The 26,181-nt window shown below is 37.6% G+C and overlaps 2 protein-coding genes across 3 annotated transcripts in view; both read left to right on the top strand.

The window, feature by feature from the left end:
* Positions 1 to 14,225, top strand: part of chd5 (chromodomain helicase DNA binding protein 5) — a 49,775-nt gene extending 35,550 nt beyond the window's left edge. For both annotated transcript variants that reach the window (XM_081606924.1, XM_081606923.1), the window contains exons 27-40: positions 45 to 133; positions 439 to 572; positions 1,531 to 1,675; positions 3,584 to 3,743; positions 3,871 to 3,950; positions 4,132 to 4,330; positions 4,421 to 4,510; positions 4,667 to 4,810; positions 5,431 to 5,539; positions 5,741 to 5,873; positions 5,964 to 6,159; positions 7,672 to 7,835; positions 9,039 to 9,165; positions 9,559 to 14,225. In XM_081606924.1, the coding sequence (XP_081463050.1) occupies positions 45 to 133; positions 439 to 572; positions 1,531 to 1,675; positions 3,584 to 3,743; positions 3,871 to 3,950; positions 4,132 to 4,330; positions 4,421 to 4,510; positions 4,667 to 4,810; positions 5,431 to 5,539; positions 5,741 to 5,873; positions 5,964 to 6,159; positions 7,672 to 7,835; positions 9,039 to 9,165; positions 9,559 to 9,686 (1,898 nt within the window). In that variant the 3' untranslated portion in view covers positions 9,687 to 14,225. The remainder of the gene's footprint in view (positions 1 to 44; positions 134 to 438; positions 573 to 1,530; positions 1,676 to 3,583; positions 3,744 to 3,870; positions 3,951 to 4,131; positions 4,331 to 4,420; positions 4,511 to 4,666; positions 4,811 to 5,430; positions 5,540 to 5,740; positions 5,874 to 5,963; positions 6,160 to 7,671; positions 7,836 to 9,038; positions 9,166 to 9,558) is intronic.
* A 1,587-nt stretch (positions 14,226 to 15,812) lies between these two features.
* arhgef10la (Rho guanine nucleotide exchange factor (GEF) 10-like a) overlaps positions 15,813 to 26,181 on the top strand; it is a 140,957-nt gene continuing 130,588 nt past the window's right edge. Inside the window, exon 1 of the mRNA XM_081606922.1 lies at positions 15,813 to 16,211. The gene's annotated coding sequence lies outside the window, so the exon portion shown is untranslated. The remainder of the gene's footprint in view (positions 16,212 to 26,181) is intronic.

Here is a 26,181-nt window from a genome sequence, read left to right as displayed (position 1 = left end):
CATCTGAAAACAGCTTTTTAACTTTGAATTTTGGTCATTTGTAGGTGGACGCAGGCAGTCTCGTCGACAGCTTAAGAATGAGAAAGACAAACCTCTGCCCCCCTTACTGGCACGTGTTGGAGGCAGCATAGAGGTATTTCATTAGTTCCCTTTTGATTTGTGCTTTCTGTTGAATAATGGGGGGTTTTTGGAGTCAGAGACTTTTGAGAAGCTCCTCAGGATTTATCAGTTCCCTCTCCACTGAGAATGAAACAGTCACAGTAACATAAAGCAGTGTGCTATATTATACCATGTTATAAAGGTCAGGCTATCTCTGACTCTCTAACTCCGGCTGATATCTCTAACTCCGGCTGCTCTCCTGACGTTTTAGCTCCATGCCCTGCACCTTTCTCCGTCCAATATGTGTTTACACCATTTTCTCCTTATCGCCATCTCAAGGTCCTTGGGTTCAACACTCGCCAGAGGAAAGCTTTCCTCAATGCCATCATGCGCTGGGGCATGCCACCTCAGGATGCTTTCAACTCGCACTGGCTGGTCCGGGACCTTAGAGGGAAGAGTGAGCGCGAGTTTAGGTGATGCCCTACAATTATTTGTATTTTTCTGTGACATGCAGAGGACAGGTATTTTATCAAAAAAGCTCTACCATGCTAGAGAGGGTTTCTAGAAAACATAAGAGACCATTATAGGATGTACTTTTCACTGCATGTTTTTGCTTTACTGCTGAATTCTAGTTTATATTGAGTTTGTGATTTTTAATCTGATAAATATGTCATGTATTTGTAGTCAGTCCCTTTTTATCCACTACCCCAAAATAAAATCCAGTTTAAAAAATCGTCTACAGAATTCACCTAACTAGTAAATGAATTATTATACATGTATAATTTCTCTTATCTATAAATGCTCTGTGAGAGTGTTAATTTTTTAATGTAGTCCTTGAGGAAAAAACATGAACAAATCAAAACCCGAACCTAAATCTATTTTCCAAAGAAGATTAAATCTTTTTAGACTCTAAATGTTCACATATTCCAAAGTACTGCTGTAATTCCAACAAAAGATGAATTTCATTTGTAGGACAAATAAAATTATAATATGTATTTTTAGTATTGTAGGTTATTCAAAATGAACGACTTCATTTAATGAGCTTTTTTTAATTATTCTCTCACATAACTAAGTTCAATTATTTTTTAAAAATATATAGCACATCTCAGTAACAAGGCTGAGAAGAACTTCACATCATAAAAACACAAAAATACATAGAACACACATTTAACAATTCGAACATTATATTTTGCCAAGTACTGTCATTACGCATCAAAAATGTTGTGTAATTTTCTGAAATTAGAAATAAAATCTTGTTGAGTTTCTTGAATTTGGAGGGAGTATTGACGTGGTCCCAAGCTTCTTACTTTCTCTTCTGCTTATTAATTCTTATTCCAACACTACACCTCCTGCTTTTTGTAACTATTCCACCTGTTTGTGTAGCTATCTCTCTTGCCGCTAACTGTTGAAGTGTGTGTCTCTGTGCACCAGGGCCTATGTGTCTCTGTTTATGAGACATTTATGTGAGCCAGGTGCAGACGGAGCGGAGACCTTTGCGGATGGAGTCCCCCGTGAGGGCCTGTCTCGACAGCATGTTCTCACCAGGATCGGAGTCATGTCGCTTGTCAGGAAAAAGGTACCGGTTGTTAAACCCCAGAAATCTTCTCCATAGAACACCAAGTCCTGTGTTGGAACACTGTGGGATTAGGGAAAAGTAGGTCAGCATATCTACGCAGGAGAAAATGCACAGAGAAGAAAAAAAAAAAAAAAAGGTTGTTGGGGTATAAACTCTCCCCTGCAAGAAAGATGTTAGTTGTGTTAGATTTGTTTGCCGTGTTCACACTTGAGAGATGGGAATAGCTTTGTGGGTAAAGTCCTGGTAAACACTGTTTTACTACTACTTTTTTTTCATACAAGTAATATTCTTATTTGAAGCACCAATGAAATCTGCCCTGCCATCACCTCTAAGTTAATTACTTCTGTAAATATTTAATGATTGCATCTCAGGTGTAGAAAAACTTACAAAAAGTCTTTGACTGACTAATTGTAATTGATGAATTAAATTGTTGATTGCATTCATTAATTTTTTGAAGATCAGAATAGTAATTTTGCAATGTTGCTGTGTGGAATTGTTGCTGAAATTTTGATCAGTGCAGTGAAAATAAGTTTTATTTCAGTTTATATTAGAAATTATACTTTTAGGTCTGTTTTTTTTATATTTAACAGCTGCCTAATTATTTTTTATTTATTTATATTTTTTAGCTTAGTTACAACTAATTAGCATCAGTGACTTCTGGCAGTGATTTTAACTTCAGAGATTAGTAAAGATGTGGATGATCTTATGTCCTACCTAACAAAAAAGAAACTTGTCAGTTTTTAATTGGCTTAAATATTCAGAAAGATGAGACAAATGAATTGTCTTTTTCTCAATTATAGAGTTGAACAAAAGGGTTGTTAGCCTGAATGTATTTGTGATACAAAGTTCATAAACAAACTCTATATTTTTTTAAACTTGCAATGGCTTCCAAGGAGCCAAACAGATTGTTTTGTAATCTTTTAATGTGTTTTTCATCAGTGGTTCTCCAACCTTTTAAAATTATTTCTCTTGACTTCAGCTATTTTTTGTACAATGTTTGGATCCATTCCCTTATGCATGTCAGTAGTGCAATATCTATGATATGTCTAAGAGTGGAACAGAATACTCTTTGAAAAGTCCAAGCTATGATCTGACAAGCAACCTCAGAGATACAATTACATGATATTGTTAAATACTGTCTGTCTGTCTGTCTGTCTGTCTGTCTGTCTGTCTGTCTGTCTGTCTGTCTGTCTGTCTGTGTTATCAATATCACAGTCAAACTGTTAGAAGACATTGAGTAATAATATCAAAAGTAGCAAAAACACATTCCTTTTACAACTGACAAGTACGGAAATGCATGTGTGACTGCAGCCAAAATAAAACTTCAAAAGACAAACAGAAAGTCTGAAAAAATTGCAATCAAAACCACTTTAAAGTAATGCAAAAAGGTCTGGGACCACGAAGGCAAAATATCAAAACATGAGGGATGACGCAAGAATTCTGCAGTCACATTGAGTCCAGAACTTTCTAAAATGTGTTGCTTCAGTAACTGCATGCATGAACGTTGAAATAAATTATGCTTACTGCTGCAAAGCAAAAGTACTGAAGAGCCACAGCTGATATTTCCTAGGCAGAACATGCCATCTGCACTTTCTGATATCTGTGGTACAAGCCTTTGGTGTTTGGTAAATATGCAGATTTTTTTTCAGCTCACCAGATAAGGATAATCTTCCTAAAAATGTTATTTGAATGTTCGTAACAGAAAATTATTGCTGGGTAGGTTTGAACTCAGGAGGGGCTGGTGCAGCTGTCTACAGGCAAAATTAAACCAGTGAGTCTGTAGGACTCAGTGGAGTTCCTCCTAATCCCTCACTTGAAGAAAGTAGGGCATCCCTTGGAACTGTCGGATTTTCATTATCACCGTTAAGGCAATGTTATTTATTTTATTTTATTTTTTTTTAACTTTAGGTGCAGGAGTTTGAACATGTAAATGGGAAGCTGAGCTCTCCAGATCTGATTCCCATTGGAATGGAGCTGAAGAAACTGACTGAAAGTGTGTCTTCAGATCCCAACACTCCGGTGCCAGCCAGCCCTGTTGCTACACAGCCCAGCACCCCCGTCCCACCAGGTTGGAACAGAGTCTCTACAGTGGTCATGTTTCATTTTTCTTTGACTGTGTGATTGTGGTTCTTATACACAGAACAAAACTATAAGACAAAAAGCTATGTTGTGATTTTTTTTTTGGGGGGGTGCAGAGAAGGCCGAGTCTTTGGTACGAAACGCTGAAGATAAGGAGACTACAGAGACAGATGGAAAGAAACAATCTGAGCAGGAAGTGAGTCTTCGTTTCCCCCACTCTTCTGCTATATTGTCTATGTTCTTAAAAGTCATCACATTTTTGTATAAATCATCTTAACATCCTATGGATCTTGTTCTTTCACTCCAAAGCACCTTTGAAGTTGTTCCCTCTGCCAACTGTCCTTATTCCCATTCTGTTGCATATATTGCCCCCACAGCAAGCTCCCAGTGCAGAGCTAGCATCTGTACCCGAGAAGGCTGCTGACAGTGACGAGACGAAGGCAACCTCAGAAGAGACAACAGGAGATGAGAGAAACAGAACCAAATCCCCCATGACAAAGGCCGAGCCACCTGCCTACCCAAAAGAGTCTGCTTTCAAGCCGGCAGAGCTGCCATCTAGTCATACCTCACCTAAGAGTGAGTGGTGCATGATTCATGCACTGCGAAATTATTCATCTGCGAAGGCTGTGCTTTGTATGTTTAATCTTTTGTTTCTTATATCCTCAGCGGACCCCTGCAAAGAAGCTGAGAAGTCCTCTGAAAAAGGAGAGGCTGGTTCTCCTCGGGAAAAAACCGAAGACAAAGAAAATAAGCCAGGTACACAGCGTGTGAGATGAATTCTCAAATGAAGCAAGTACAAAAGACACAAAAGCACGGCTCCTCTAGGAAACAACTGTCTGTTTGTAGTGCATGTAGTCACATTATATGGATATCTCTTATGAAAACATCCTGTCTTTTATATAACTATCGCAGACGATGTGAAGAGTGAAGATGCATTAGAGGGTCGATTGAACGGAGACAAAGACACTCTGGATGAGCTGGATGAGAGCAGAAGAGAAGACAAAAATGGATTCAAAGCCAAGTTCATGTTTAATATCGCAGATGGAGGTTTTACGGGTAAGAAATTGAACGAGACTGTGTCAAGCACGGTGTAAAAAATGTCTGCAGATATGGTTTGCTTGACTGTGTTGAATCTTCCCCTAAAAACACTATATATTTAAACGTTTAATTTTATTTATAAAAATAAACACAACTTCAGCAGTACATTTGACTTCAACAGTCTAATAAAATATTGCTTAAACTGTCAAATAATTTGCTATTTTTTATACAAGTAAAAAAAAATAACAGTCACAACTAACAATAAATAGGATTTCTTCAGTTTGCCAACATTTTACTAAAACATCATATGCAACTGTCAATATAACTGTCATTCCTTCTATTAGTTGCAAATAAATCTGAATGTATATTTAAAATCTCTCACATTACGTTATGCTGCTTTTGAAAGTCGAGACACTTTACATCAGTTTCTTTGACTAAATATTTCCTGATTTTCTTTACATGCCCCAGTTTTACATCTTAATGCTGATGTTTCCATTTAAATGACATGCCGCAGAAACATTGGTTTCTTATTAATCCTTTTTTAAGTCTAGATTTTTTTTTCCAGTGATGTGAGCAGTTTGAATCTTTGTTTGTGTTTGTCTGAAAGAAAATGTCTGTTTTTACTGTCATGCTGTCAGAGTTGCACACCCTGTGGCAAACCGAGGAGCGAGCGGCTCTTTCGTCTGGAAAAATGCATGACATCTGGCATCGTCGCCATGACTACTGGCTGCTTGCTGGCATCGTAACGTATCCTTTCGCATGTCAGAGCGCAAAGCTCTGCATCTCGCAAAGCAACATAATTACCTATGACAGGAAGGAGCTGCCTTGGAAGAAGGCTGATATTTTCAGATTGCTATGAGTGATATGCCAGTTTTTCCACACAGCCATGAACTTGTTTTTATTTGAAGTGTTCCTTGTCTGTTTTGCTTGACTGAGACTTTCTATCAGACACGGCTATGCTCGCTGGCAAGACATTCAGAATGACCCCCGTTATGCTATTCTGAATGAGCCATTCAAAACAGAGATGCACAAGGGGAACTACTTGGAGATGAAGAACAAGTTCCTGGCGCGGCGCTTTAAGGCAGTTTACAGCCTTTATTTAAAAAAAGAATCTAAGCTTTTCAAAGGTTTTTCTTGTTTTTATGTGCTCTTTTTTTTTCTCTCTCTCCAGTTGTTGGAACAGGCATTGGTGATTGAGGAGCAGTTGCGACGGGCAGCTTACCTCAACATGACCCAGGACCCCAGTCACTCTGCCATGGCTCTCAACACGCGCTTTGCTGAGGTGGAATGTTTGGCCGAGTCCCACCAGCACCTCTCCAAAGAGTCTCTGGCTGGGAACAAGCCTGCCAATGCTGTGCTTCACAAAGGTGTGTGGACCCGCTCCAAACCAAAAGCAACACTGTTGACTCAGGAGCTCTTTTTTTTAAATTATGGAAAACTGATAAGAAAGTAGCCCTGCAACAGACTGGTGACCTGTCCAGGGTATACCCCGCCTCTCGCCCGGAACGTTAACTGGAGATGGGCACCAGCAACCCTCCCGACCCCACTAAGGGACAAGGGTGTACAGAGGATGGATGGATGGATGGATGGATGGATGGATGGATGGATGGATGGATGGATGGATGGATGGATGGATGGATGGATGGATGGATGGATGGATGGATGGATGGATGGATGGATGGATGGATGATAAGAAAGTAAACAAGTCTTGTATATTTTTTGGGAGGCAGAATTATGTACAAATATTTTTATATCACTTAGATTTGAAAGCCTAATCATTTAACAATTCCTCCACCTACTTATTGACAACAAGTGAAACATATTCTGAGTCCATTTCAAAAGGTTTTTGTCATTGTTTTTCTGCAAAAATGCGGACAGTGCATTAAAATAGTCAAAATGAGCAGATTTCACATTAATAAAACAGGTTAATTTTTTCCATCCAGACAGACAGAAAAACGGGCTGGCAAAGGAAGTGCACACAGATGTTTCCATATCTCTGTTCTCTAAAAAAAACCCAAACAGGCGGGCAGCAAAGATCCTGTTTCACACAGTGGTTTCACTTCATGTTACTTTGACTCAGCATAGAAAAAGGCTCACAGTGATTAGTGGGATGAAAGTTTAGGGAGAGGCCAAACACTTAATCAAAGTGAGGCATTAAAGCATTTTCGTTTGAAAATTATGTGTCCATGACACTAATGGGTTTATCTGCCAGAAAAATTATATACTTGCATGGTGCTGATTGGATGTGCCTGTTTAATGGGACTTTCAGTTCTTGGTGGTTTATGGTTTAAAATTCTGTATAAAGCAATTAATTGTTTTTTATGGACCTAAGGGTTGAATAATGTTTTTCTAAGATTTTGTATTCATCTTTCTGCCTGACTTTTTTCATTTACTCAAATAACCACACCTCCCACTGGCCAAAGTCAAGGTCAGGTTTATTTATATCACACTTTACCAACAACTTATGCTGCACAGACTGCTTTACACACCATAATGCAACTAAAAAACTGAAATGCCTGATTATAGTGGAAGTGAAGTACAACACACAATAAAAAAACAATAGGAGAATAAAAAGAACAACTATAAATTAAAATGTCTAGATAAAAATTTGTAAAAACCAAACATGTACCTCCAGTAGAGATTTAAACATTTCCAATGTTTGTGCAGATTTAATATTTAATGGCAGACTATTCAAGATTCTAGTGCCTGCTACATAGAATGCTCTGTCACCACAGGATATAGGTTCAGATCTTGGACTAGGTGACATCAGTTCTGAACTGAACATTTCTTCTGTGGGCCATGATTAAATATCAGAGGGATAAGTAAGAAGGGACTCAATTACAAAAAAAAGCTTACTGTGTATTTTCATGCTGCTGCAGTGCTGAACCAGCTAGAGGAACTTCTGAGTGACATGAAAGCAGATGTGACACGACTTCCCAACATGCTGTCCAGAATCCCACCAGTGTCGGCTCGTTTGCAAATGTCGGAAAGGAGCATCCTGAGCCGCCTCACCAGCAGAGGCAGCGAACCTCCACCACAGCAGGTGAGATGACAGTTTCAAAGAAAATTGTCAGATTGCTTTGAAAATGGATACTGCTTCCTATTATCTACATTTCTTGGCTTCCCTTAACAGTTAAATACACTAATATACTCCAAATAGATAGAATAGAAACAACAGAGTCTAAGCAGCTTCATGAATAAAAACAATACTATCATGCATTTTCTAAATCCCAGCCATAAAAATAAGTCTGTGACAAACCAGCAACAATACTAAAGGTTAATAAGAGCCATTACTAGAGAACCCAAAAATAATAATTAAACATAAATAGCACTTTATTAAAAAAAGCTGTTTAATTTTAAAATTTTTAATGTGCTAAAATTAAGATAATTAATTAATTGAAATTAATTAATTAGTTTTAATGAATAAAGACTCCAGAGCTTATACAAAGTGACTCAGTACCAGACAGGGTAAAAACAGGAGCATCGGGTGTTGAGCGGGAATAGGTGCAATTGCTAAATGAATATGGAACAGCTGCTGAAGAGTTTCATCTGAGGTGGCTTTATGGTGCAATGTCAAAAGTCACAATCAACTCAAGAACACGTGTTGTGGAGAAAACAGGAAGTTAATAGAACACAGTGCAATAGAGAAACCAGATTACCAAAATATGACAGGAACTACAACTCAAACCAGAGCTCAAACCAACACGAAAAACTAAAGTGTTGCACAAAACCAAAGTTTGAGCGCGACGTTCTTCATCTTATGACAAAAAGGGAATTTTAAAAAAATCCACTCGTATTGTTTTCTTTCATCACCGAGCTCAACATTTTTCTCCCTAAAGATTAAATAAAAATTGATTTGTCTCATTGTTTTCTTCTCTAGTGGTGCATCTTAGCAGAGTTTAAGTGTTTGTTTTGATTCACTCTTATTTAACGGGTTACTTTGTAAAGTAGAACAACATAGCTTGTCTTGTCTGACATTGCTGTGTTGCTGCTATTTTTCTCTTTGTCATTTTGACACACCTTATTAGCAGTTTTTATTAATGTGCGTTCCTCCTTCAGAAAGTCAATTTATCTGGAAGAAAAATACAGTTCTGGTAATGTTGATGAGATGCAGTTAGTCATACTGTGTACTTGCAGCTTCAACATGCAAAGATGATTGACCTCTTGTTTTTCTCTGATAAATCATTCATATAACCTTGGAGCTTACAGCCGGATTATCCATTTTTCTTGTGTTTTGTTCTTTCAGCCTTTTAGCCAGGGAGGCTTCGGCTGCTCCCAGATGTACAGCAGCGGTTTTGGTGGGGGATTCAGAGGACCAGGCGGACAGCCTATGGTCAACTACAGCCAGATGCCCCTTGGACCTTACGTCAGCGGTAACAGGCAACACTCGCTGTAACTCATAGTGATATAGTGCAGGAGGGAAATAGCTGCTGCGACAAGCAATGCAAACTAATTTACTGTCAAAGATAACACTTGTATAAAGAAACAGATGTTGAAAGCAATCATTTTAACAGATTAGAAAAGTGTCATGAATGCAAAACATTACTGTGTCTCACTTCTCAGTATCTGTATTGTATTGGCATTTTTGTCCATCTTAATCTGATTAATTGCTGGGTCTGACTTTTAGTGTCCCGAAGCTTCTGCAGTTTAAAAAAGAAATCCAATGGATAAATGAAACCGAGTTATTTTTGTACCCTTTGTGCTGAAGATGTCTTTTTAAAATTCTAAGCGCAAGTAACTAAAGATTGAAGTATTTCCTTCCTCAGTGTCATCTAATGGCCCCCCACCTCCTACAAGCCATTTGGACAAGAAATCACTTGACTCGTTCAGAGACGGGGCCACTCCTGAACTCAAGTCAGGCAAAGCAAGTGATGTCATCTGTATTGAGGACTAGACCAGCTCTGTATAATTGACCTGAGGTCAGAAACTCCCAGGGATGGAATCTGGATGGATGACTGCTGCCCTTGTCTTATGCTACATCCTTCATTTTTTCCCTCCTATCTCATAATCTGCTAACTGAAGCTCGGCTATGAGCGGATAAGGCAATTAACTTTTTCATCCGTGTACATGTATCTATCAAAAAAGTTGCACTTTTATCTTTCAAGGATCCTATAGAGGTGTTTCAGTAGGTATTTGCTTTCTTTGTAGAAAAACTGAGAATCAGGAGGGAAGATGAAGCAGTTTTTTTTTTTTGGAAGAGGACTTTGGAAGGTCTGCACTATAAAGTAAAACTCAATCAAGTCAAGTGTCAGATGCTCTTTATTGGGGCTCGTCTTTATCTTTTAATGTAAGTTTTATTTATTTAATTTTTGCAAGCTGTGACTTTGTAAATCTGCTTGCAACCCCTTGCTTTTCTGGATTTGCCAACCCCTTTACACTGTGACTGTGCTGCTCTGAAGCTTGATCTATGTGAAGAGGAGAGAAATTCACTTGTTGTTTGAGCCGATAGTTTTCGAACATCGGTATCTTCAAAGTTACTGTACACGAACATGTGTTTTTATCCTTTATGTTATAGAATAATGGTTATCGAGGAAATCAAAACCTTTACTATGCTTTTGCAAAACAGTTTATCTGAATCCTATGAAGACTGCCACCTGCTGGTAACGTTGAGAAAGTAGTTCTTGCTGAACGTGACGCTACATGTAACGGCATCACCTTTCAAGGGTGGCGTCTTCTGCTGTACATATTAGGAAACTGCAATTTATTTTACATCACGAAGGTCTAATGAAAGTGAAAATGACAACAACGGCTAAAACAAATGTTCAGGTCTTAGCATTATTCATAAAAATCCAGCCAAAAAAATGTAAGTTACAGAAGATTTTTTATTTTAAATTGTTTTGTACTGGAAACAGTTTGTGACTGTTTGTTTGAATGTTAGTGTTGCTTGTAGCGCTACACCCACATAAACCACACTGGGACCATAAACTGGAACTTTTTTGCTTGGCCTCTCTCTTCAGACCAAGCGAGAGTAAGAACTAACAAGTTTCATTTTCTCTTTTATGTCCTTCCCTTTTTAACGAAAATACATGCTTATGTCTCATTGTCACATTCAGCTCACTTTAGGATCTGAGTTTTTGTATCCCTCTCTTTAAGTTGCAGTAAAAACAGATGCATAAACTTACTTGATGCCATTATAAGGGAATAACCCACTCTTTGATGCAATGTCTTTTGTCTGCTGAGGCACAGATTGTAAAAGAGGTGGTGCCACAGTCTAAAGTTGCATGTGTTCTCATTCCAATTTTAAAGGACCAGGGTTGCACATTGTTACTCTGTGCAGCTTTTTTTGTTTGTTTTTACTGTTTGTTCTGTTTGTGTTGCTATCCTTTAATTTGACTCATAAAATGTGTGGATTTAACAGAAGGCAGTGTTTTTTGTTACTAATCTTATTATAAACTGAATATATTAACCCTTGCAACTGCTTAGGGACCCTTGCTTACCTGAGAAACCAAGTTAAAATCTGAATTCCTATAGGACAGTGGTCCCCAAACTTTTTCTCCTGGGCCCCCTGTGGTTTCCAAACATTTTCTGCCCCCCCCCTATGGATTACAAATAGCTGTCTAGTTGAACAACTTGTGCGAGGGGAGGGGAGGGGAAATCGACTTTTTGGGGGGCAAAATGAATGTATGTAGCTGAACATAGACAACATCAGTAGCCTACAGGCTACTTGTTAAGCTTAAGGTGATGTATTGATATTAGCTAGTCATCTTTTAGCTAACATTACCTGCATCCAACAGCTTTACTCAACAGTCTGTTAGTTTGGGGGAAAAACTGTGAAAAGTTCTTTGCGTTTTGCTGGTTTGCTGCCGTGATTCTAACACACACATGCGTAGCTCTGCACAGCAGCAGCAGGTCTCCTTCATAGGTGTAAACCCAGCGCGAGCGTCGTAGCGCTCATGTTGCGTTTAAAGGTGGCTCGGAAAAATAGGTTACCACATGTTGACAACGGATTAAACAGTTTTAACTGCTGATAAAAGTGACAGAGGACACAGATATGGGAAGTGTGGAAGCCCCTACTGTATCAAATTGACATAGGAATAACAGAGTTGGCCATTCTAAGGTAAAAACCCAGCGCATACAGCGTTCAGGTTTGTTTGTTTTATTCATCCAGACGACTTCCCGCGCCCCCCCTGCAATGGCACGGCGGCCCCCCTAGGGGGCGCGCCCCACAGTTTGGGAACCTCTGATATAGGATATTTTGACAAATGCACCAATTAAACACATAGCAGGAAAGAAACCTTCATAGTTTCAGCGCTTCCGTAATAATCGAATAATCAAATTATCTGCTGAATTTGTCTGAGCTGGGTATATGTATTGTGCACACTTAAATTGTAACTAGATTACAGAGTAGTTAGCTTTTTTCTGTGGTTGCTTGTGAATACAACATTGAACTTGCCCTCTGCTCTGCAGTGTGGCAAAAAATAATATTAAGAATTAAATATTGTAACGGGTAATCAGTGGTACTGTTAAAGGCGGTGGGCTTAAAGATCCAGCCAAAAAAATTTAGAGATGAACCCCAAATAAAGCTCTGCTTAGGGTCTCATACTTACTTGGAACTACCCTGGTTGTACCACAGTGGAGCCCCCAAAATATTTGCCTAGATTTATTTAACTCATTTATGTATTTATTTATTTCATTTTACATTTATGCATTGATGAAAGAAGATGTCTGTATGCCCTTTTCTGAAATGAGTTTAACTTATTAAACGGGTTGGAGGTTTCTGCTGGTGCAGTCAGTGGGGTGGCAAGACATTTTCCGGAGTGGCCGAGGCCCCCATGGGGGCACCACTGTTGAACCAAAGAAACTTCTGAAATACACAACACATTGGTCTTTAAATCTGATATTACAAAACCACTTCATAAAAGCTTCTTTTGCCAACACTGTTGGAGCATTTTTAATGAAAATTCTTGTTTGCTGTAGTTTCATAATTGAAAGTGATCAGACTTCATCTAAGACTGGATTCATGCAGGCCACTTTAGGACACAGAATCTTGGAGTCTGAAGCCATGCTGTTGTAAAATGGGTGATAATGAATCTTCTTCTACTCTCAAGACTGCAGGAAGCATCTTTGATGATTAAAAATTACATTTTAAGCTAGATGTGAAATGAATTGATTGATATTTTTGTTTTTGAATTGCATATCAATTTTGTCTTTACATTGTAAAATTAAAGAAAAATATTTCTGAATTTTGTCACAGCCACATTGCTGTTTTGGTGGCACTTCAAACCTATGTGTTTGCTTTTTTGTACCATTTTGCTCCATAAATGATGAAATCACTAACCTTCAAAAAGTCCTCTACACTTTCCTCTGCAGTTTAAGCTCAAAATTTGTGAGTATAAAAAATATGTATGCTGATTTTGTGTGTGTGTGTGTGTGTTGCTGAATTCCAGTCTTACAAGTTTCAAAAACACTAACAATGAAGAAAGCTATATGGGGGCAAATACTTTTATACAACATTGTGTTTGTCTTTTTTTCTCTTTTTCCAAAGTGCAGTGTAAACCTTTGTTCCTGTCACTAATTCCTAACTTAAACGGTTTCTACCAGTAAAAAGATTGTTATATGAACTTGAGCCCAAGTATTTTTAATCCTCAGTTGGTAAATTTAATAATTGCCTGAGGATACTTGTTTTTCTTTCTTCAGTCAGATAGTATACCTTCAGCATCCTTACCCAAAAATCTCTCAACTTGCTTTGGCTGGAAACTCAATTAATTTTGCAGACATTATAATTTCGACACCATCGTATGATGCGTCTGGAAATGCATCAAATCAGTTTCTGTGGAATGTTTCTAAGTGCTCATTGTTGTCATCTGTGTTTTTGCTCATTCCATCAAATACTTGACCATGACATGTATTAGGCTATTAACAGATAGGACCTCAGAACTTGTAAATACTTGAACGATTTTTCAGAATGAAGCTCGTATCATATAGATTTCTTTTTTGTATTTGTAAAAAAAAAAATGAAGAAAAAAAACATGAATGTCCACTGAATCGTGTTGCCATAGAACTGCTATGTGCACGACATGTGCTCATCAATCAAATTTAAGTCTTTTCCTCTGGAGTGGTGACATCAAACACAATATTTCAATGAAATGCAATCAAACTGAAGTCAGTATGAATGTACTGTCCGTTTAAATGGCTTCAGTCTAATATAAATATGTTAAACAATGTATGTATTCCTTATTATGATGGCTTTAAAAGCTAATAAAAGACCCTGATAAAAGGCACCTTTGTTGCAGTAAATGCACAGCATGTGAAGCGTCTGACGGTTCACTTTCCAGGGGTGGCAGCATGTCTTTACAGACAGTGAGCTCCAAGCAGTGTTATGGTTATGGATAATTGTGCTGTATGGCAATTGAATCGAAAAGTGAAATTGTCATCTTTTTATTTGTATTCTGTGTATTTGTTCAATGTGTTTTAATAAATATTCTGGACAAGAGGGCTCAGTCTGTGATCATTTCTTGCTTTGGAGTTATTCTGGCAGACAAATGTAAAGGCATGTACATGAATAATTGAGCTTGAGCTGAATTATTTAATTCCATTTAATTAAAGCAATCAAAAATTCGGACTAAGCTTCACACATTACCTCGTTTCCCTTGTGGTCGTATCTATTGCTTCTAGCCTTGCAGGGCTGCAATTATTCTTCACAGCAGAAATACAGACTGATTGAGAAGAAAAACAAAACAAAATCTTAAAATCCACACACATACACATATTTGAAGCTCACTTTCAGGAACACTGGTTTTCTGCTCCTCCTCCAACAGTTCCCTAGTATTTCATAGGATGAAATGTATATATTTAGCACCATTTTACATCAAATATAAATCAGTTAAGATGAAAATTTTGTTCAATAGAGTATATAGAATCCAAATTTGTCCAAAATCAGATAAAATACAGCACATTCATTCCAAACCAATTAAATCGTACCATTAGATTAACATCAAATAAAAATAGTAAAAAAGTTATGTTTAATTCAGCCAATTGCACTTGTCATTGATTAAGCAATTCCTTCTTACATGTGGCAACATGGGAGAAGAATATCTGCCTCTTAATGGGAAGAAGATTGTGGCCAGAGGCTTGATATCGACACAGAAAACACACTCACATCTCATCTTTAACGCAAAGTAAAACAAAAAGTTCATAGCAGCTTGAATAATGGAAAACTGAACAGCAGCTATAATTTTGTGAGGAAACAGTTGAACATGGGAGCATGGAGCTAGGTGTACTTTCCATAGGACAGAAAAAAAAATACTCCATATAAATTATTATGCTGTTAAGCAAACACATCAGCACCATGAGAACTCTCGTGTCCTGGTTTGTAGTTTAAATATTAACCTCATTTTTATGAAACCCTATTAATCTTGATTTATTGAACCTGTTCTTGTAATTTCTGTCATCTGATGTCACTGCTTAGGAGTTTTGAAAGATATCAGATAGCTGACTTATGCTACTAATTGAAGAGGAAGTTTGATTTTCTTCAATTAGAATGAAAAGCATCCTGCCAAGATGTTCAACATTAAAAGGGATGTTATTCCGGTGAAAACCCGTCTGACTTATAACCTATGAGCAGTTTGAATGTAGTTGTTTATGCTTTTTTAATGCTCATATATTACTGCCAGCTGAAAATCAAATTATCTCTTGGGGATAATAAAGATATAATGCCCTTGTACTTTGTACTTTCTAGCTAAATGAAGCACATTTAAATCTCTCACCAAAGATTTACTCACAGAGATTTTTTTCCCCCACACAAAACCAATGGAGAAAAATCTCAACAATTAACTGAAATACCTTACTCTAGCATTGACCATGAGCACATTTACATACACAGGAAGTTCTGAGAAACAGCATTGCCTCTAATTCCATATGTCCATCCCACTTTATCTCGCGATTGGTTCAAACTCCTTGCTTTCGCGTTCTTATTGGCCAGTTGCATGGCCTTGTATGTCTCCTATTGGCCAGCTGTGACTGAGATCCCTTGCCCTGCTTTGTGCTGCTCTGTGGATAGCAGCAGGGGTCTGTGAAGTGGGAGGAGGGAAACAACTGAAGAAAGGACAGATTGGAACTACATGGGCTAAGGGGCATTGGGTGGGGGTATGTAAAAAAAATAAGGCTGAGAGAGGAAAGATTTAGTGTAGAACAGAACCAGACAGGCAAAAGAGGAAGCGGCAGAAAGGGGAGGGAGCTAAGAAGGTTACCTCATTTAGAGCTGCTTGTGCACACGGTGCCGGGGAGAAGTTGTGGGAAAGTAAACAGCACAGGAGAATTCAAATCTGTGTTCAACCACTCACAGCCCTCAAAGGAGACTGTAAAGATGAGTGTGCTGTGGTAACAGCTGACTGTTTATGGGATGTTTTCAGGATTAAAGGGTCACCAGGGAGTGCCTGAAGCTTCTTGGAGGACATAGTCTACTGTTGCTGTCAAGAAGGTGAGATGTGTATTTACTTATTTCCTTGAAACACTGCCTGTTTATGTACTTCATTCTGTCGTTCCTCTGTCAGCTCGTTTAGCATGTTGCAAAGACAGCAGCTTTGTCCAAATGGGGCTATTGATGGAGTGGAGTTGGGGGTGGGTGTGCTGGTTTGTGCCTCTGTGTTGCAGCCTGACAGCTATATGGGCAGCTGAGAGCACAAGAAAATGTGGAGGAGGAGAGCAGAGGATGGGAATGGCCGATAAACTGAAGCCCTTTAGCAAAGTACACAACATCATGGACAATTAAACCTTAGGCCTGCTTCAGAGAGCCGGCAGGGATACAGAGCAGGAGGCCTTGTTATGATAGCCACAATTTCTGTGACAGACTCCAGGCAGGATGAGTGAGGGATTTTGAGCTCATCCAAAATCCACACCTATAGCCGGCTGTTTTTCAGCTTCACTACACAGCTCTTCTTGTCCCTCAGGCCATAAAAAGAGATCCTCTGGCCAGGGTCCGGCCTACACCATTCCAGTTTTGACGGTTGCTTCCCGGAGTACAAAAGCCCCTCCCAGGATGGATTTCACGCTGCCGTTCAGTAGAATAAGAGTGTGGGGGGGGATTCAGGGAGCAGAGGGGTGAGAGGGAGGGAGCTAAGGGACCTCTGACACAGTCTGTGTTCTGACCAAAGAAATTTGCATTTTGAGGCTAAAGCACTGTTCCAGCCCTCTCTTCCCGGATGTAAGAAACTCAGGATTTTTCTCCTTCAGTCACAGTCCAGGGCTCCCAACAAACATCCACAATCCAAGCATACATGGTTGAAATTATTACAAAGACTTCTGTCAAATGACAGCCATGTTCTTTCAATAGATGAAACCTGTTCTCACGCCGTCATTTACAAGGCCTTGATGCCCAACTGCACAATGAGTCATTTGATAGCGGTGACACGCCTTCCACATGTTCAGTGGTGTAATGTACAACAACCCCGTAACAGTCATCTGAGAATGTCTGATCATTAACCTTGTGGAGGGAATTCAAGGATGCTTCTTGATGTTTATCTAAAGTAATTTCCTGTAAAGCTCACACCACTTCATTCAAGCAAAAATCTAATTTTTTCCATGTAATCTCTTCAAATAACACAATCCAAGATCCAATCAGACCAAGCACACGTTACCTATAGCTGTGCTCAGTTAGTTTCCATTCTAGATTTCCACACGATCAGAGGAAGATTTTATACACATTATCTGATTTGACTGGGGCTTTAAAAAAAAAAGCAGCTTACCATGTTTTACAACGACTGGAATAGAACACTAAATTACCTAAAGAATGGAAAACAATAAAAAACAAACAAACTGGCAGACAATTGAACACTGTTAGAAACCAGGAACTTGGACAGATAAAGATCAATTGTTTTAGGCTGGTCCAAAATGATGTAACAGAGCTTTACTGTAAACAGTGGTCCATGTTCTACTTATTGGGATGCTAAAATCTTCAAGAGCATCATGAAGTAAGGGTTAGGCAGACGATGTGTGTATCACAAAATGCATAATATTCAACATTTCAACTGATCTTAGCAGACGCAAACCTTCTGCTTTACCTCTCTCTTGTGCTTAAGTTGTATCTGAAACTACCTGACAGAATTATCAGATTTTTTTGAAAGTTGGTGGATCAAATGAATGCTAAATTTAACCAACCGCTTACAGTATGTAACAAGTAGCTTTTGGAAATAGATTTGTGAGAAGCGTGGGTGTGATTTGATAATGTAAGTCTTTTAAACTGCTGTCTCACTATATCTGAGTCCTAATTTTTGACGTAGAATTGTTGCTGTTGGCTACAAAGTAGGGTATTCACAATACCAACATTTTAAACTCTCTACCAATACCTAGAAAAATACTTAATTCTCAATGCCATTTTTGATACCTCAAGATTTTTTGAAGCTAGATTGTTCTTTTTAGTTAAAAGGGCAAAGAAAACACAACTTATTTACAAGATGATAATATTATAACTTTCTTGATTCAGGCAAAAACAATAAGTAGAAGACTATTCAGCCTTTGTTTAGAAAAGTGTGTAGCTTTTCTGATTGGGTAAACAATGTACAACATAGCAATTAATATAATTGTTAATGCCTTTCATTGAAGTACATATCTCTTGATTCAGTCCTGTAATTATATTATTCTGTTATAATTGCTTATCTTTAGTCTGCCACTGTGTGCTTCCATTTGTTGCTCAGCCTGCTGTTGATACAAACAAATGTTACTATTAAAGGACAAATAAAAGGTGATTCCATACAAAAAATAAGCAGTTTGAAATCTAATAATTATTTCTTGTTTCTAAATGTGATCCATAAATAAATCTGACTGGAAACATGGATCTGGTGCATACAGATATATTGTAAACAAGGAAGTGGTCCATGCAAATGTATTCAGCAATGCTGTACAATTTCTGTCTTTCTGGTAATGTTGGCATTTTTATTTGGTGATCAACTATTTGCCGATCACCCACAGCAGCAAGATTTGTTCGCACAGGGCTCCTACTTGTTTCTGCTCAAAATGTCAAATTCAGTCTGGGTTCACCTTAACCTGTAATCTGTAACAGGTTACCTCCAACTCCTTTAAAGTGATGGAGTGAGTTGCACTGGTTTGTTTTGTTGCTTTGCTATTTTTCAGCTGTTTGAGCTATAATCTGATTAACATTTTCCTGTGTAAATTCATACCACATTAGAATTGAGCATCGCATGGTGCAGAACTTTGCACATGGGAAGCACAACTCAGGGGAGTTCAGACTAACAGAACACTGCTATGAGGCTTTTCTTAAAGCTAATACTTAAACAGGTGATGTTAGATTATATCTTTTGGATTTACTGCTGAAAATGCAGGAGTTTTACTTACTGTCTTAGTTGCTATCAGATATCAGTTTCATACAATTTCTCTTGCAGCAATAGTGCATTTGCCTGGAAATGATTGGCTCCTACTTCTTTTTATCACCACATGTGGTAAAGGAAAAATAAAAACTGGCTGTATCTAAGGTTTTAGGGGGTAAAAATGTGGAATTATTTCGTGCTGACACTATGAATTGTATTTTATTACCCTACGCTCAAATGTGTAAAGATAACCCAATACCCAAAATAACATTAAAGGCAGTATCAAAGAGTAGGTATAAAATCATTTTGTCACTGCTCTTAATCTTTTTATAGACTGTCTAAAAAGAATATTGTTCTTATTTAGCTGTATGCAAGTCACAGCTGTTACCACTCTGCTCCAAGTCACAGGCCTTCCAGTCAAATGTATTCTGGAGCATAGCCAGGCAGAAACTAGTTAGGGGACCAAGTTTACTTCACATACTAAGCAAGGTTCCTCATTAGAAATCAATAATTTAAGACACATCTTATCATCTTTTTTTTTTTTAGTGATTGTCACTGCATTCCAACATAAAGACAAATGAACACTTATACAGCAGTCAATTTACTTTCTGTTTTGTTTCATTTTCTTAGAATTTTATAAAACATATAAAATATATATTTATAATTTTCCAAATAGAACATTCAGATTTTCATCTCCATTGCACAAGCTTGTATTTTAGCCAAATGACGAAAGTCAGATGAACTTAGACATATAAAGCTGTGTGTCATCACCTGACCAAAGAAGTAGACCTAAAGCAGGGGTCACCAACTCCAGTCCTCGAGGGCTACCGTCCTGCAACTTTTAGATGTGTCTCTGCTCAAACACACCTGGATCAAATAAACTGCTCATTTCCAGCCTATTGCAGAGAGGAATGAATGCTGGTGAGGAAATTCAGACATTTTGGAGCAGAGGTGAATCTAAAAGTTGCAGGATGGTAGCCCTTGAGGACTGGAGTTGGTGACCCCTGCCCTAACGGAACCCTGAGGAACTCCATGAATGACATCTGTAAAAAGAAAACTTGAAAAGACTTATCTTAATAAGAAAATTAATCACTCTAATGCTATTCCCAAAGTACCAGCAGTCTCATATAAATGTGCAGAAACGTTTTTGTTTTCGTTTTTGTTGAACGATCTGAGACCTTTCTCAGATGCAATCAGTAGCTCTTTGGTGACCTTTTTATTTAGCTGTGTCTATATGATGAAGCTTGAATTCTCATAATGCTTTTCAAAATCTTTAATCCTGGAAATAAGAACATAACTACAGTTTTTTGTATAAATGGGTGGTTGGGAAAAGGATGATGGTAAAAATATTAAGATGCAGTCGAGGCCTTTAAACAGTGGTTTAATTACAACTTCCTTTGGGATATAACATTCTGACAATCAATAAAGGGAATCATCCTTAAGCACTTTGGTTTGTACAGGATCTAAAATACATGTTGATGGATTTGCTAATATAATAACTGATGTCAGCTCAGACAAACATGCAGATGAAAAACAAGATTTCACTTTAGCATCTTAACCTTTGCATATTGTATTCACAGTAGAATAATTTTTGGAGCTTATTCAACGTAAGACTCCAAACATTGGGGATTGACGATACTTTTTCATGCTGAGACTTGAGTTTTGAGAGGTTGAGTTTATAGACTTGTTGAGTTAGTAATTCTAGTATTTTTATTATTATTATTATGGACATATTTTAAATGAATTATTGTTTGAGTGCTAGTTTAACAAAATGCCATTTCAAATGTAGGTACAAAACAGGGATAAGACTATTGTCCTAAATCCATAAATCTTGACATCTAAAAATATACATATATTTTATTTTTTACAATAAAATTTAAGGATCCTGCAACACAATTTTTTACTTTCTGCATTCCATGATGAATAAAATAATTTGGTTGACAGAGGTGTGTTCTTGTCTCTGTTAGGTATGTGAGCAGTACAGCACAAAAACACGTTCAGTTCACCGTTGTGAGATGAGAACAATTGGCAGATAGGAGGTAGAGGTTATTCTCTGTGTCCTTGATTAATGGGATTTCTTCAGCATCACACTGCTGTTGTGGACTGACGTTACTCTCTTCAGCAGAGGGCAAATGAAGGCCAAGCTGACTCCCGAATGCATAATATATTTTTGCATGTCTAGAAAGGTGTCTAAATGAAAGTAAACCTGAGAAAAAATAAGAGTAAAGGGTCTGCAAGGCATGTCAACAACCCCATCACGCAGTGTGTGCAGATCATTACGGCATTTGAAATGTCAGCTGGCAACCTGAAATTAATTTAATGTTAAGCATAAAATAACTGCACCATCTGTAAGATCTATTCCATAGAGTTGTAGATCTTTGTGTTAATATATATATATATATATATATATATATATATATAGTGATTGTCACTGCATTCCAACATAAAGACAAATGAACACTTATACAGCAGTCAATTTACTTTCTGTTTTGTTACCCTAGCAATATATATATATATATTGCTAGGGTAATTTTGTGTTGAAACGAATCCATGAAATCCACAAATGCCTGTGAACAGCCTCCCACTTAGATTGTCATGCTTTTTGACAGCGAAAAAAAAAAAGACATATTCCATCTGTTCTCAAGTAGCTGTTTGCAGTTTGTAAATTGGCCAAGTAACATCAGAATCTCTTGATAGGAAGTCTGCAGGGATGCTGAAGAAGGAAGTAGAGCCGGAGGCAGAATTGCTTCTTCCTGGTACATTTTGTTGTCAGTGGTCTGTCATGGAGTGTTTGTGTGCCACTTTCTCAAAAGGAAAACCTTAAAGCGTTTCTGCTTGCAGTAACTTTCTGTTAGGTTTTGCAATGCTGTTTTTTTTTGTTTTGTATTTTTTTTTAGTCATCACCAGCTGCTGTTGTCTGCTGTTGTCTATCCAAATACCCGTCTGTTTCATACCAGTCCTTCTCGAAAATGTTTTCTATTGGTTAAACATTATTTGTGAAACTGTTGCAAGTGCTACAAAAGAGCACAGCAAATCTGCAAATCATTCGGGGCTTCAAATACAACTTACTTCTTATAAGCTGTTTGTGTTGTAAAGTTTATTATAAAAAAAAGATTTCCTAGGATTGCTACTTGTTAAAATGGAGTTGTATACAACAGGGAGCTGAGAAGGACTTGGGCAACATAAATCAGCTGCCAAGTACTGAACAGATGCACCACTGTTATCAAAGGCTGGATGGAAAGAAGGTGGAGGAGTACCAAGTACTTTTGTATGCAAATCAGAGAAATATCTTACAGAAAGCAAGATGGTATTGAATTACACTGCATACGAATGTCCTAGAGGGCCATACATTACCCATGTAAATAGAAGCAATATCTATCTATAACAATGCATATATTTGACATCTCACCACTCATTACTGAAAACACATTGAGGGAGTTTTCTTTGTTCTATGTAGGTCAGACACAGGGTGTGTATGAGTAGTTTCATCTCTATTCTGCGATGTGTCTTATTTTCCCTATAAGAATAGCTTTCACACAACTCCACTCTTGGGGCTCTTTATTTTTCTAAGCAGCAATCTTTTTGATGTGCTGTCCAAATACCTATACGCTTAAAAAAAAAAAAAAAAAGCCATGGAAGATACCTGTCGTTTTAACTCAGCGGAAGCAAAACTTCAAGGTTGCAGTTTTCTATTAGCCGGTAAAACTTAAATTCAAGATACCAGCTTTTTACACCCCCGAGATTGTCCGTTTGTTTTGCTCACTCCATCTCACTCAAGTGCACAAGTGGTTGTTCAGTCAGCGTAGCTTTAATCTGAGGATAGTAGCTTTGAATTGAATTAGACTTCACATTGTTGGTTTTTGAATAAAAAAGAGACTTTTTCCAACTAAAAGTTACTTTCTGCATTAGCCATAACACGGGTCGCACAATGATCACCCAAAATGACCTGTTGCTAATCTGCGCTGCTCTGATAAATGCGGAAACAATGAATTCTGAGAACACAAGAGTAGTTTTCCAGCCACAAAAGGATCATTGTTATTTTGACCAGTGAGTGGGATAAACAACACGGCTTTGTTTGTGGCGCAGAAGAAGAAAAATGGTCCAAAGGCTGTAGTGGTCTCCTGGAGTTGTACACAAATGAGTGATTTCTGAATGACTTGCTCATCTTAAAAATGCCACCTCCACCCTGAAAACAGACAGAAGGCCTTTTCTCACTTATGTTTCCATTTCAACGCAGAAGTTGCTTCCTCATGCGAATTCTCAATCTTTGGAAAGGAAAGGTTGGCAACACATGGTTTGTTTTGAAATGACTGGTTTTAAAGTGGCGTGGTGCAATTTATTAAACTGGATTTTCAGTTACGATCCTGGCTTCCAGCAACTGGGTTAGGAAAAACTCGTTTTCACTGCTAAAACCCACTACATCTGAGTCAGTGTCGCCTCTGTTCATCCCTCAGGGTCTACGTTTATACTAGTAGCAGCATGTTAGGACTGAGAAAAGAGAACTGAAAAAGAATATGCAAAATATGAAAAAGTGGAAAAAATTTAAAATGCCCCCACAAAAGAATCACTAAGCGCATAGACTTAGGTCGAGCAACCCCACTTGTTAATGCAGTTGTTAATGCCCCTTGTTGTTGTTTTTCCCCAAGCAAGAATTCCTTTTTCTATTTACTTTCAAATATTGCATAGTTCTATAATAAAACTTTTGAAAGTTTTTTTTCATTCAGTAAATCAGAAACACAATAAATTAACATTAGATATTAATTTCCAAATTGTTTCCAGTAGGTACAGTATCCCAAAATAAATGTGTCGAGGAAACAAAAAATGCTCACCTGTGATCTTACAGTTTTTAGACGGATCTATTCTTCAGACAAAACTGTCTATTAACACTATTAATAAAAACATTCCCCACCCCAAACAATGATTTTGTTTTAGTTACTTTGTTTTTCTTTAATTCTCTTGTCCGTCTTACAATAACAGTCAGAGGCAGTGCTGGCTCCCCGCTTTGGGAGTAACTCTGTTGAATGTTTGTGATGTGGCTCTGCTGCTACGAGGAATCGTACAATCAGACGTCTCATTAAGTCATCCAGCCAACATGGTGAAATTAGTTACTACTACGATTTTATGACCTAAAGCTTGGACAATGGGACATGTGCAAGTTCTTTATGATTGCTGAAATTGGGCTGACCACGTCCGTTGACGTTCCTCAAAAAGGAAAGCAGATGCCACATTCTGACATGGTAAATTAACATGCACTGAAAAGCACAGAAAAAAGACACTTTGAAAAATCACAAAAGAGCTGTTGGTCAAGATTTAATACCTACAAGAAAACTGCCCCATGAAAAATACCTATTTTAATTTAAAACAACAGAACTGCTTTCTACAGCTACAAAGAATAATTCAAAATTCATACTGTTATGTATGGTATAGTTCCTCAATTGCTAATGCTGAAATAAAACTATTAAATGGGATGCAATTGTCATATAAAAAAGTATTTGTCACTTTCCCATATAGGTGTGTGTGAAGTTGGCACTAAAGACATTTATATATTTAGTATTTGTTTGAATTCTACATCAGCTGTGTAAGTTGCGAATAACTCTCTGCACTGAACTGCTTAGTTTTAAAGCCCAAAAAATGGCATCCTACAACCGAGAACATAAACAACTTAATGCTGAATTTTGTTTAATACATTTTCATCGTAGCTAAACTGAATTTACAAAACATCAAGGAAGTTTTGGGGCATGTTTTCACTGATGAGATAAAATCTCCCTCCAAGGCAATTGGTGCCCACAACTTTAAGAACTTGTGTTGGTTGTTGGTGTAACCCTCAATTAGTCAAGACTTTTATTTTTGCGGGCTCACTTCCTGTTTTGCCCCAAACTTGCCAACTTATTTAAAGCCCCGCCTCCAGCGCAGTTTGAACTTCATCACCTGTTCCACTGTGATTGTGGCTGGCTGTTTGGGGTCTTCCTGACAATTCATCAAAAATCTTTGCATCCTCTGATCTGATCTATTGGCGAGTTTGTTTGTGTGATAGCACTATTGGTTTAGCATGAAATATCTGCCTGATTGCTCATTGGAGCGTTGTTTTATTAGAACTGGCATTTGTTACCTGGGCGGTCACCGGGATTGCCACAGCTGATTAGTACGCCCCACTCTTTTTACAAAGGTAACCTAATCGCTGGTATTGTGCTTGTTCTGGCACCTTTTGTATTGATATGATTAAAATAGGATGTAGCTACATTTAAGTTGATATTGCGCAATATATTTATTTATTTTTTTTCCTCACTCTGCTTGAGTATTTGAGTTAATTTAATTTATTTTTCTTGATTGATATTTTGAAAGTGAACTTTGATTTCAACTTTAACTTTAAATTGATTAGTTTGAAATATGATTGATATTCTTTTTGTTAAATTATGGTTAATTTAACCTGATTGAAATGTTTAGTTTAATTATTAGAAATCCAATGACATTTGAATTTAATATTTATTGCATTTGTATGTTTGTACATGATTGTTTGTTAAAACACTTAATGGGTTTTCTGGCCTTTTAGGTCAGGTTTTTATTCCTGATGGATCAGATCCTCTTCTTAATCTAAGGATAGCGAGGTTGGAATAAGGACAAGAACTTTATGATCTTGGAATTGGTTTATTTTGAGTTAATTTGTCTCTCATTGTGCATTTGTAATTGTCTGGGTTTTTTTTTTTTTCAAAATCACTAATATATACACCAAAACTAAAACCATTGCTTTGTGTCTTCATTCACACCTCATGCTGCTTAAAGAACCATCTTCTGATGCTGCTCTTGTAGCCACAGTTGGCTGCATAGCCCATAGCTGTTACATTGGGAAAATCTTAATTAATATATAGCTCTGCCTTTTCTTCATTTTGTAATTAAGCACCCAGTTTCTCAAACGTCTATATGTTACTACTGTGCTTGAATTTCAATTCATGCCTTATTGCTCTGCATTTGCTTGAAATATAAATTACTTTTTACTAAGTCGTTTCTATGTTTTCTTTGAAAAGTTTTTTTTAACAGTCCTGAACTGAAGGAACTTTTTTAAGGGTAGATTACGTGCTAAAAACACATTTCGATTCAGTGCTGTTCTGTAGAACAGATTATTTTTTTTAT

The sequence above is a fragment of the Poecilia reticulata genome, chromosome 5 (assembly GCF_904066995.2).
Source record: "Poecilia reticulata chromosome 5, P_reticulata-male-v2, whole genome shotgun sequence".
Lineage (NCBI taxonomy): Eukaryota > Metazoa > Chordata > Actinopteri > Cyprinodontiformes > Poeciliidae > Poecilia > Poecilia reticulata.
Note: the sequence above shows the minus strand (reverse complement) of the source record. Positions and strands in the feature narration are given on the sequence as shown.